The 13,522-nt window shown below is 39.4% G+C and overlaps 1 protein-coding gene and 1 pseudogene across 1 annotated transcript; both read left to right on the top strand.

Annotated features, from left to right (window-relative positions):
* Window positions 1–1,495: 1,495 nt before the first annotated feature.
* LOC133055005 (olfactory receptor 51M1-like) lies at window positions 1,496–2,458 on the top strand. Its single transcript, XM_061140506.1, has one exon. It carries the CDS (start codon window positions 1,496–1,498, stop codon window positions 2,456–2,458), a length of 963 nt encoding a protein of 320 aa, XP_060996489.1.
* Window positions 2,459–2,591: 133 nt separating this feature from the next.
* Window positions 2,592–5,672, top strand: LOC133054924 (olfactory receptor 51L1-like; annotated as a pseudogene).
* The last annotated feature ends 7,850 nt before the right edge of the window (window positions 5,673–13,522 follow it).

Below are 13,522 nucleotides of genomic sequence, written 5' to 3'. Positions count from 1 at the left end.
GTTAGGAAAGTAAAATATAAAGCAATATAAAGATTAGAAACAAAACAAAAAACGCATATGGGGAACTGTAAGAAAAAAAGCAACATGGGCTTGTTAACTGTGGGAGATAAAACATAAATTTGGAAAGATACCAAAGGAAGAAAGGACTGGGCAATGATGGAGTATTATTAACACATCCTATTAGGACTGCCCAGTTTGGAATTAGATAGTGTAGTGATTAAGAACACACATAAAAGCACTGACTGGTCCCACTCTGAACTTACAAACCTGAAATATTCTTTTATCACTGCCTGGAATCCTACTATATTGCTCTTGTACACCTATTTTCTCTCTCTTCCTATTTTTTTCCTCTTTATCTTATGAAAACATGAATGCACTTTTCCTCCCTAAGAACTGCTTTATTGATACCGCTGCACAGCTGTCCACTCAAGTGGTCCTGTGGAAAATAATTGAGAACTGTGATTGTTCTGGATCAGAAGCAGACATGCTCACAGCAGAGGGAAGTAGCAATATTGACAAGGTCATAGTCCTTCTGGAATAGGCAGGGATGATTTTATTCCCAAGTATTCTTGCCTGGAAAATCCCATGGACATAGGGGTCGCAAGAGTTGGACATGACTTAGTGACTAAACCACCATCACCACTCCTCTGAAACTGTTCTTCTCAAGGTCAGTTTTAACTTGCACATTGCACAGTCCTTTAGTCAGTTCTCAGTCCTTATAGCCCTGACCCCTTGGCAACATCATATATAGTGGATTAATCACTCTTAAAAGTGATACAAGATCGCATTCTTCTTATTTTATTCTGACTGGCATTTTCCCCACAGTCTCTTTCAGTGGAGTCTTTTCTTCTCCAACTCTAAATATCAGATTTGTATAGTCAATACTGGAAACTTCTCCCTACACTAACATTTTAGGTTTCTGTATCCTGCCTATATACTAATACCTCTCAAACATGTATCTCTTCTTCAACTTATTTCTGAAGTTCACATTTCTATTACTGAGTCAATGAAAATGAATAGATGAAAACCCTGTTGGGGGAGGTGACTATAATTAAAATTTTCAACATGCTTTTGAAATAACAGTGAAACACCTAGATGCAGATGCTCAGCCTACTGCTAGACATATAAAAGAAGAAGAGAATTATAGTTTTGTATTTGACATTCATCAGCTTAAGTATGGAAAATAATTATGGGAATGATGACATTGTATGAGGAGGAATAATAGAGTAAGGCCAGAAAATTTCCAAGGATAAAAGCAGCTATATATCAGCATTGATAAATGAAGAGAAGTCAGGAAAGAAGAAATATAAATGTAGAGAAAATCTTTTATATTCAAAGAAAATTTTAATCAAATAGTTTGGTGTTATAAGTGATAATAGTGAAGTAGAGGATATCAAAGCTGATGACGCTCGTGATCTGCTTATGATGGTGTGTTTGTGAAGCTGAAGAATTAATAACAAGAACTTCCATTTATTGTCAGCTCAGCCCCTGAAGAATGCCAGCCCAATATCCCCTCCATCCTCACATCATGCTCCTGTCCAACCTCACACAGTTCAGTCCCATGCTCTACCTCACTGGCTTTCCCGGATTGGAAACCATTGAGCACTGGATCTTCATCTTCTTTTTCCTTATGTACCTCGTGGCCATCTCAGGCAACTGCTTCATCCTGATAATTATTAAGATCAACCCTCGCTTGCACACGCCCATGTACTATCTACTCTCCTTTCTGGCCTTCACTGACCTGGGCCTGTCAGTGTCCACCTTGCCCACTACTATGGGACTCTTTTGGTTCAAGTCCCATGGCATCTACTTTGGAGCCTGCCAAATCCAGATGTTCTGTATCCACTCCTTTTCCTTCATGGAGTCCTCGGTGCTCCTTGTCATGTCCTTTGATCGGTTTGTGGCCATCTGTTATCCCCTGAGATACATGGTCATTATCACTGGCCAAAGAGTGGTCAGCGTAGGCCTCATTGTCATTCTGCGGGGACCCGTGGCTCTCATTCCCATTGTTCTCCTCCTGAAGGCTTTTCCTTATTGTGGGGCTCGAGTCCTCTCCCACTCTTTCTGCCTGCACCAGGAGGTGATACACTTGGCCTGCACAGACACTACCTTCAACAACCTGTATGGGCTGTCATTGGTGGTCTTTACTGTGATGCTGGACCTGGTGCTCATTGCCCTGTCCTACGGGGTCATCCTGCACACAGTGGCAAGACTGGCCTCCAAAGAGGAGCAGCTCCGAGCCTTCCAAACATGCACCTCACACCTCTGTGCTGTGCTGGTATTCTTTGTACCGATGATGGGGCTGTCCTTGATTCACCGCTTTGGGAAGCATGCTCCACCTGCTGTCCACCTTCTTATGGCCAATGTCTACCTCTTTGTGCCTCCCATGCTTAATCCAATCATATATAGTATTAAGACCAAGGAGATTCGCCGTGTCATCAGCAAGCTCCTGGGTTAAAAATTCCACTGAGTGCCCAGAAGAAAATCCCAAATCAAGCTAAAGATTGGCAGTATTTAGTACCTGTTATTACATCCTTTGCTTCCCCAAGCTTTTTTCCACTGCCCTGAATAAAATATGGGTGAATTGAGTTATGAGTTGGTAATGCTGACCTTCTCTTGCTTGAATTGTAATGCCTTCCTCTCTATATAAGACTTAGATATTTTGGTAGCAGCAAAAACTGCCCAGAGGAAGACTGCTATCAATGTGCAAAAACTAAAGTGAAACTAAGCAAACACTGAAGAAGAGTAATCAGCAAAGAAGCACATAGAACAGAACTAATGAGAGAACAGATAAGTGTCAGTTGTTTAAATTCACTTCACAAAATTTACCTTCTCCCATGGCTCCTTGGTACTGCCTCCTTTCTCAGCTGGCCAAGATCCTTCTCTTAAGTTCCTATCCTGCATAACCCATATCCTTTGGACTCTTGAGTCACATTGGAAGAATCAGAACTCCTGCACTGTTTTCTAATTGAAACTCTTCCAAATGTTTCTGATGATGTGCTCTCTTCTAGCCTTATTCAACTAGTAGACACCCTGGACCCCACCCCTGGCTGTTATCATTTCTGATTTTATCTTTTGTATGGATTTACTGACATTAACTGAAGCCAATGTTTGCTTCTGGGCATTCTAATCATAAGATCTTGCACAATGACCAGAAATGCGACAAAGCTCCAATAAAGGAAACTACCACAAATACATCTAAGTCATGCTCCTGTTGCTTATGATGTTGTGAACCTAAAAGTGGCAGAGATTGGCCCTACTGTTGACTGAACAAAATTCATGTTGAAGTTTCAACATTGAGGTTGCTTTCTCATGGACATTTTTCAGGGCAGGCCTTCTTCACAAACAAATTCCACTCTGAACTTCAATTGAAATCCACACTGTAGGCCACACTATTGAAGAGCAACTCTAAGACTCAGAACGTTCTTCTCCATATTGAGTGGAACTTTACTGTCTATGGATCCCATTAGTAGAATGAGGTCTAAAGAATAGAATTCAGATTTAGAGTTGGAGTTCAATTTCTGTAACTTACTAGCAAATAGGCCACTAACACTGAAGTTTTCTTATTTTTGAACTTAGGAAATATGTATACATAATAACATTTTAAAATTTCTACTTTGCTGAAATTTAAAATGTAAATTAACATATTTAAATCATGCTAATAAGTAAATATTAAAGAAAACAGTTAATAATGAAGCTCTGTGCTGACAAGTGTATGGTAAAAGAAGGATTTTCACTGGTGTGAAAACATAATTTGGTTTTCCTGGTGGGTCAGACAGTAAAGAATCTGCCTGCAATGTGGCAGACCTGGGTTCAATCCTTGGATTGGGAAGATCCCCTGGAGAAGGGAACGGCTACCCACTCCAGTATTCTGGCCAGGAGAATTCCATGGACAGAGGAGCCTGCAGGATACAGTCCATGGTGTAGCAAAGAGGAATGGGACATGACAGTGACTTTCACTTTCTGTAGGAAAAAAAAAATGTATCAAAAGACTTTAAAAGATATTCATACACCCTATCTCGGAAATACCACTCCTTGAATCTATCTTAATAAAACAATTAAAAATGGAAAAATAAAGATTTTACAGTGTCAGCTCCTTGGAAAAAAATATTTTTCTTTTCTTTAGAAACCATGAGCTTTGAGTTCTTTGAGAAGATTAAGTTTAGAGAGAAGCAAGATACCAGTTCTCCTGATCGCATGGACATGCAGAGAGTTTCACATCATGACAATAAAGAGATAGAGGGGAGAGCAGATTGCATGAGGAAACTCTATGGGCATCTTCACTTCACTTCGAAAATTTAGAGATCATTTCTTCCATAGGAAAAGCTTGAAGTGGTAAAGTCAAACAAAGGCAATTTGGGAGTAACGATATTCCTGAGAATCTCAGCATTCTGTTAAGGTTGAGCTATGTAGATTTTTGTAAGGGAGACTAAAAAAACTGTCTTTCACTAGCTGGTTCAGAATAAGAATACAGAAAACCCTTGCTGAGATTTGATGTCATCAAAGTTAAAGATTACATGGGAATAAGAAAAAGATGAGAAAAACAGGCAAAGGACAGGCTGTCTGTAAGAGCAGGGGTTTACTGCAAGGTCATTGAGACCTAGAGAGAACAGAGAGGCCAGACCAGCCAGCAGGGCATTAGTCCCCTGTGACAGTGCAACAGCTCATGCTTACTGGCCTAGTAAACTTGGACCCGTGGCCTCCTTTCACAGAACAAAGAGGACTCTTGAGAATGACGATGTGTCCACCTTACCAAGCTCCAACCTGAGTTTCCACGTCCCTGTTGATGGGCTTCCCAGGCCTGGAGTGGGCTCACTGCTGGAACTCCCTGCCCATTGCGTAGGCTACCTTGTGGCCCTCCTGGGCGATGCCACCATCTTGCATCGGGTACGAACTGACCCTGTCCTCCACCAGCCCGTGTACTACTCCCTGGCCGTCCTGGCTGGGACAGATTTGGGCCTGTGGTTGTCCATGCTGCCCTCAGGGCCAGGTGTGCTGTGGTTGGAGACCCGGATGGCGGGCCTGGGGCCCTGCGTTCTGCAGCAGCACTTCCTACACTCCTTCATGGAATCCGCCGTGCTCTTCGCTATGGTTCTGGACAGCCTGGTGGCCATCCATTTTTCACTGCGCTATGCATCTATGCTCACGGGGCCTCGTGCCGCATTGGTCGGGGTCTTGCTGGGCCCGCGGAGCGCTGCCATCACAGCCGCGCCTTCATTGCATCTCTTGAAATTTGACTACTGTCACGGTGGGGCACTTACTATGCTTACTATGCTTACTGCCTTCACCAGGACATGATCCACCTGACCGGCTCAGATACACATTTCAACAGACTCTGTGGACTGTGCATCAACATGCTGGCCATGGGCTCTGATGTTCTTTTCATCCTGCTCTCCTATACAGTCATTCTCGGTATTGTGCTGGCCATTGCCTCTGCTGGGGAGAGGCTCAAGGCCTTTAACACTTGTGTCTCCCACCTCCTGGCTGTACTTTGCTTCTGTGTGCCTATACTAGGTCTGTGCATCCTAAACAGGTTTGGGAGCCACACTTCACCCCTGGTGCACATCCTTATGCTCTTCCTACCCTTGATGAACCCTGCTATTTAAAGCATCAAGACCCAGCAGATCTGCAGGGCCACCCTCAAGGTGCTCTACCTAGGGAAGATACAGTGAGCCAATAGAGATGGACCAGGGCAATTTAAAATGAGGAATGCAGCAAAGCTTCTTTCTAGAGTCTTCCTATCACAAAACAATTTCCTTTCACTTAGTTTGATCTGTTGATTGTACATCATTAATTCACTCTAATGTTAAGATAAAATGTATCTTTATTGCTACTTGTATATACTTATACTGCTACTTGTATATATAGTTACAAATATAGAGTAAAACATTTTCTCACATAAAAATGATTTTTTTACATAAATGTCTGCAAGTTTAAAGTGACTTCTTTTTCTCCCTTTTTATAAACTGCATGAGATATTAACACTTTATTTTTTATAATTTTATTTATTTATTTTTGGCTGTGCTAGGTCTTCATTGCTGCTCAGGCTTTTCTCTAGTTGAAGTGAGCAGGGGCTACTCTCTAGTTGTGGTGCACAGGTTTCTCACTGTGGTGACTTTTCTTGTTGTGGAGCATGGGCTCTAATAGTTGCAGCTCCTGAGTTCTAGAGTACAAGTGCTGTAGTTGTGGTTCACCAGCTTAATAGCTCCATGGCACACATGATCTTCCCTGATTAGGGAGTGAACCTGTGTCTCCTGCATATGCAGGCAGATTCTCTACGTTAAGCCACCAGAGAAGCCCTTAAAGTGATTTTTGTATTTTATTTTCTACCAATTTATTAGAACATTAATTCTGTTATAATGGCATTAATGATAAATTACTCTGATGATGTGTAAAGTTGAATCATCACTTCATATTCCTTGGATTAACTAATGGATATGCCACAATTCCTCATAATATAATAGTTCTGTTATATCCTTCCATCAGCGTAACCTTGTTGTAGATTTAAGCAAAACTTTCCAACACTGCTTTTTAACCCTCATGGTTCATATTTGGATGATTCGTATTTGGACAATTGAGTTTCAAGCTTAGAATTATAACTTTATGAGTCATCAGCATATAGCTGGTATTGAAATTCATAAAAGTGGAAATGACATTTAGGGAAAGTAAGTATAGGCAGCTGAAATAGTTTTCAACAGAATACTAATAGAACATAATATTTATTATGTTATTTAATAGAACCATAATACTTATGGTTTTATTAGAGTACAATCAAGCAAAGAAGACCAGAGGGAAGATTAATGAGACAAGAGGAACAACATAAGAATATGGGGTCACAAAATTCATAAGAGGAAAGTATTTAAAAAATGGAGAAAAGGATTCTTGTTTTCTGATTCCACACGTAAGGAGCTTGATTGCATCACTCCATCCTAACAAGTAAGACGCAAAACAGACTGAAAAAACCAATACTCTTCTTGGATCCATAAGAGAGGGGAAGACACAGAGCAAAATGCTGTCCCCAAGAATGAAGAGACAGATAGATGAATAAGTCATGGCTTACCAGGGCAGAGACCCTCGAACAGAAGCAAGTGCAGCCACCATTGTCTGGACAGGAAAAATCTATCTATAATTGAATATTGCTGAAGGCTCAATGGGGACAACAGAATTAAAAACTCCCAAAGGATTAAGTCTTAGGAGAGATGTACCCCCACTAGCTCTGAGTCCATAATAAATATCTGAGAAAAATTATCTCAGGTTTTTTCATCAAAAGAAGAGGAAAAGGAACCATGTTGTGATATGTCAGAACACTGTTTCTTCTTTAATAAAACCTGTCCTCAAGGGAAACTAATTGACCAACCTGCTAAGGTATATTATCAGTGTCTAACTACGGAAGGGACATAACAAACTTCAACCCATCCTGTCCCACTTAAGGGGAGAGAGAGAGAAAAAAAAAAAGAAGCACTTGTGAGGTTCACAGTCCAGAGGTACAGACCCACTAAAAGGCTGAGACCTAATCATAATGCTATAGAATGCTTTTCCTACCCTCACACCTCATCACCACATTACTAGAGGCTCACTTATGACAGTTCCTTTTACCCGGTACATCACCAACAGTTATCAAGAAAAAAATTTCAAGTCATACCCAAAGGCAAAAATCCCACAATTTGAAAAGACAGAGCCAGAATCAGAATCAGATTTGACAAGAATGCTGAAAGTATTGGATGGGAAAATTAAATGAGCTATGAATAATATGCCAAGGACTCTAATGAGTAAAGTGGACAGTATGTAAGAATAGGCGGGAAAAGTACAATAAAATAACTGTTTTGAACTGTGTTTGCTCCATCTCTTAGTCTTTCATCTATGAAGTATTTATCCTTCTTGATTCTCATTTATAAAAGTTATATTCTAGCTCTTGTTTGGTAGCTTGTAATGTTTACTCAGAGTAGGAGGGTGGATGTATGATAGGATTCTAAGCTCTAGCTGGACCATAATAGGTGCTCCACATACATAAGCTGCTATTAAACAGAGATATTTAATTTATTTTATTTCTGGGAAAGAAGAATGGAACTCTCCTTAGGGTGTATGTTGAGATAGCTATGGAGGAGGCACAGGAAAGCTTACCTCTAAACAGTTTGTTGGGAAACCTGAATGCTGCACAAGGTTTTGCCAAGACTTTCCCATCTCAACATAGCTGCTTAGTTATTTTCTCTATACCTGGGGAACAAGGGATTATAGATGCAACAAAATATATAAAGGCACACTGAGAAGTATAATGGTTGCAATATCTAAATGAATCAAGGTTGCTTATGAAGGGAAATCAAGCGTATATTTCCTTGCAACTATGCTGGGGGTGGGAATCCTACCAAAGGAATCCCAAGGCACGAGCCTTAGAATACAACATGACCTAGGACACTGCCATGACATGAGTGTCTATGCAACTAGATTTTGAATAATTTGGTGATAATGCAGAACACAGGAGCAAGTGAGCAGTTGAAAATGAGAAAATCATCCCAATAGCTCTGGTTATAAATCCTTGTATAATCTGGATATGGGGATTCTACCTCAGGGGAGGCTAAGTGAGGTGATCATCTAAGAAAAATGCCATAAGGACCAGACCTCAGACTAGCAAAGTCAGTGCCTGATCCAAGAAAAAAAATCTCAATTGCAGTCCCTAGGGGCAAAGGTCAGAGAAAGAGGAGAATTAGTGCAGGCCAAGGGTTAATTTTAAAGAGAACTGGGAATGATTTCTTTGGCAATGGGATTCTGCTGATAATGAAAAAGAACAACCAAATAACATTTTGAGTACCTACTACTTTTGAACACTTAATTGAACTTAATTTTGTTCAATTAAGTTTTCAACAAATAAAATAATACAATCATTCACATTATTAAGGGAGAGGAAATAGGTGCAGAGACCATTCATACATTCTCAATGAAAAAGTAAAATTAAAAAAAAATATTTATTTATTTATTTGGCTGCATAGGGTCTTAGTTGCAACATATGGGATCATTCATTGTGGTATGTGAACCCTTAGTTGCCTCATCTGGGGTCTATTTCCCTGACTAGGGGTTGAACCTGGACCCCCTGCATTGGGGGTGTGAAATCTTAGCCACTGGACCACCAGGGAAGTCCCATGAAAAAGTAAAATTAAAGAGAGAGAACAGACAGTGAAATCAGGTGCTTTGACTTCAAGTTCTATGGTTAATTCAGGATATGTCAACTCCAGGTGCAAAATAACTTGGGCTCTGAAATAGACATCACAGTGAATGCATTCTTAGAGTCCAAACAGCATGTAAAATTTAGCCAGGAGAAACATAAAAGCCTAGATTATAGCCAAGGTGAGAAAAGTTGAGATTGAGGGGATCAAAATTACAGATGGTAATATGACAGAAGTATGCTCTGGAGTTGCTAACCTAAGGAACAAACCTCCAGATTTGAATGAAAGGTACAAATTCAAAAGCCCCTTAGAATTAGACTTTGCCAGTGGAATATCTCTGATTAATAAGGTTTAGGCTAGGGACAATAATAATAGTATTTTAGAAGGATCTTCAAGAAATCATATATTATTACATAAAGACATATATATCTAGAGAAATGCAACACATACTTTCACATACACAGATGTGAATGTATCACATCTGATGATAAATATCTATGTGGAAAGATATTAGAGCTTATACAGTCATGAAAATTTGAAAATAAAATTCTACACATGGTTATGGATATACATGTATTCTTATGCATGTATAGATATTTGTTCATATGCTCATCTACATAAATTTATATATGTGCCTATGGACATTAAAGCATGTTTACACAGACAGGTATACACACATATGCATGCCCCTACATACATCATCTCTTTCTATATTTTCTCAGAATTTGACTTTGTTTTTGAATTTGTTCCCTCTGGGATTCTTCTCTCTTGGCCCAGTTATTCCTACAGGTCCAGTGAGCGGAAGCATATTTTTCTGAGGCTGGTTTGTCTGAATCTCCCAGGGGACAGACTAACAAAAATGGAGGAAGGAAAGGGCTGGTTTTGGAGTCACAATAAATAAGAAGGCCAGCCTACTCCTGCCTCCAGCTAGTGACCTAGAGACCAGGCTGAGACCAACCCCATTGAAGATCTGAGACCAACCCACACTGGGCCTTCATAAAGGAGTGAATTGTGCCCAGAAGTCCAGTCAATAGGAGCAGGAGGATGAGAAATTTGTCCAAGTAAGCTGAACCTGGGGCTTTTGTTCTGAGATGCAGTTCATTTCTAGTAAATATTTTATTTCCTCTTTCCTCATGTTATGAAAGACTCTACCTCGGAGGACACAGACTTTTTGGTGTTTGGGTTTCTGCTTTTGTTTTTAACTTTTTATTTTGTATTGGAGTATAGCTGACTAGCAATGCTGTTATAGTTTCAGGCAAACAGCAAAGGGACTCAGCCATACCTATACATGTATCCATTCTCCCCCAAACTCCCCTTGTATTCAGGCTGCCACATGACACTAAGCAGAGTTCCCTGTGCTTAGAGTAGGACCTTGTTGGTTATCCTTTTTAAATATAGCAGTGTGTACATGTCCATCTCAAACTCCCTAACTATCCCTTCCCTCCCACCCTTCCCCTCTGATATACATAAGACACAGACTTTTGTCCAGAAAGTCTTAGTGTGACTGAGAAACATTTGGAGTCTGTGTTATTTATTTCCTCTCTGTTAATTCAGGAAACCTGGGACAAGGAAGCCTCCATTTTGTCCCCAAATCCATCTCTTTTAAATAGTCATGCAACTCTGTTTTTAAATATATCTTCATTTCTTATGGCTATTTGTCCTTCTGTTTTTCACCTTCCACATGCAATAGGCCTTGTCCCCTCCAACCCTTGTAGGCAGCTGCATAACCTTTAAGGCATGGTCACTCTTAAACCCAACTCCATGGATGACCTACATTTCACCAGTTTATTTCTTTCTCTGGCTGGTTGGCCTTATCTTCATCCCTTTCTTATTCATTATCTCTATTTTCCTTGTATGGCTTTTCTTCTATATTTTTTTTCTTCTTCTTTTATTTCTCTTCTCCTAACTACGTTTTGCAACAGCGATTTTACCAAGTCACTTTAAATGCCAATTTTTCACTTTCTCAAGTTGTAAATTGGGTGTGATTTGGTCATTTTGAGCATTTAGATGATAAAAAAAGATGACATACATGAAGCTAACATACACAGGGGACCCTTCCAGAGTGCCTGATACATAGTGCTCAATCAATGCATTTTCTTTTCTTTTCCCATAATTCTTCTTTGCCCTCTTCCTCACTAAATAGCAGACTTTAACTTCTCATTTAAAAATTTCCACTCAACTTTCACACCTTATTCATTAGCACTGATCTCTGGCTTTCTATATTAATAGATTCTCACATGTAATGAAGTAAAAGGATAGTATTCATCGACCCTTGAACAACATGGGGGTTAATCTACATATAACTTATAGTTGACCCTCCACATCCAATATTCCTCAGAATCTATGGAGTCAACCAACCACTCATGGTATAGTACTGTAGTATTTACTATTGAAAAATGTGTTGCATTTTGTGTTCCATTGCTAAGTTGTATCCAACTCTTTGTGACCCTCTGAACTTTTTTTTTTTTTTTCTTGGCTGTACTACATGGCTTATGTGATCTTAGTTTCCTGACTAGGGATTGAACCTGGGCCCTTGGCAGTGAAATCATATAGACCTAACCAGTGGACCCCCAGGGAATCCCTTTCATCTTTTTCTTAATGTCTCCAAAATTGACACACTAGGCCACAGAAAATGAGAATGATAAACCTGAACCTTTGGCTGGATTCCAGACCACTTTTCCCTCCCCACAGTATATATTATGGACAAGCATATTCTCTCTCAAGCCTTAGCTGCTTCTTTTTACCTGGCAGGTGACACTTAGTACTGATGGTTCTAAGTAATGACTCTTTTTTTCATGAAAACATTTTTCTTCTTCTTTGTTATTAATGCACAGAGGAGCTATGGAAAGCAGCAGACTTTTTAATATGTGTGAGAAGAAGTGTCCTTGATGAATCCAGAAGCAGGGTCAAATGATTTCTTAGAGATACTCCAGATACTTGTAATGTATCTTGGGGTAAAGATATAAAGTTGGTGTCATCAACCAGAAAAATTAAAGCAATTAAGAAATGGCTTAATTGCAAGAGAAAAACTGAATATCACTCATAAAAGAGAGGGGATAAAAGCCTACATAAAAATTAATTTTATAAAAATTAAATGCCTGATTTGTATTGATATTATTACTGTCATTATTATTATTTCACCAACAATAGTAACATTTATTGAAAGTGCATTGTATGCTAATGATCCACTTACATTGACTTATTTAAGCCCCAAAACAAGCCTGTGGAGCTATATATTATAATTATCTCCATTTTACAACTCAAAGAATAGCCTGCTAGAAACTATTAATAGAAATCAAGTGTTTAAAATCATGTTTGCGTATTCAACTGTAGCTCACCTTTCAATACCTGCAACTTCTTTATCTCCAGTGCATCCCCCCTATATCATGTAGTTTTTTTGTTTCCAGCGGGGAATCAGATCTGTTTTCTTGACCTGAGAAGAGAGACATTTTATTCCTCTCATATTTTTTCTAACACAGAGATTTTGATTGACCTTCTACCCTGAGGTGTTGATGTTTGTTTCCTCATAGATATGTCTCCTTGTTATGCAGAGGTTGTTTTCCTCTGTCCTGAACAGATATCTTTCTCTTGGATGACATAAACAGATGCAGGTTGCCTTCCCAGGAGGGGTTTCAGAAGACAGCACACTATTAAGTTGGGCCATTATGGATAAAAATGTTTCTCATTATTCTTGTTTCAGAAACATTGTGTATTAGAAGACATCTAGCTCTTGTATTTCTGAATTAAAGCAAAATGTTTCATCAAAAAAAGAAAAGAAACATGGTAAAAGGAAACATATTCTAGGACTTTTGTTTGCTGTACTCGTATACATAGCAAACATCGATTAACCATGCAGCAATGTGTAGATTGACAACAGGAGAAGAACATTCCAATGAATAGAATATTTTTCCCACTAATAAGAATTCTAAGGGGTGAAAACTTTTTTCTATTAACTTTTATAACACTGTCTTTTTTCTATACTCTCCCAACGATGTATAAGAAGCAAAGTAATCACAGGAGTCTCTGACCTTTTTGGCACCAGGGACCAGTTTTGTAGAAGACTATTTTTCCACAGACTGGAGTGGAGATGATTTAGGGATGATTCAAGAACATTACCTTTATTGTAAACTTTGTTTCTATTATTATTACATTAGCTTCACCTCAGATGATTAGACATTAGGCCCTGGAGGTTGAGAACCCCTGAGAGTTTGTGAAATGAATGTAGAGATTTGAGCCCCTTTTAAGGATGTTGAGTCGGGTAAAGGTAGATAATTCTCCAATGGAGGGCAGTCTCTGATGCCATTTGGAAGGGCCAGCGTGGACATTTAGAATCTCTATTATAGATTCTATATTAACACTGAGGT

The sequence above is a fragment of the Dama dama genome, chromosome 1 (genome assembly GCF_033118175.1).
Source record: "Dama dama isolate Ldn47 chromosome 1, ASM3311817v1, whole genome shotgun sequence".
Taxonomy (NCBI): Eukaryota; Metazoa; Chordata; class Mammalia; order Artiodactyla; family Cervidae; genus Dama; species Dama dama.
Note: the sequence above shows the minus strand (reverse complement) of the source record. Positions and strands in the feature narration are given on the sequence as shown.

Coding starts and splice junctions, on each gene's coding strand:
- LOC133055005 (XM_061140506.1), top strand. CDS start 1,496: ATGCCAGCCCAATATCCCCTCCATCCTCACATCATGCTCCTGTCCAAC.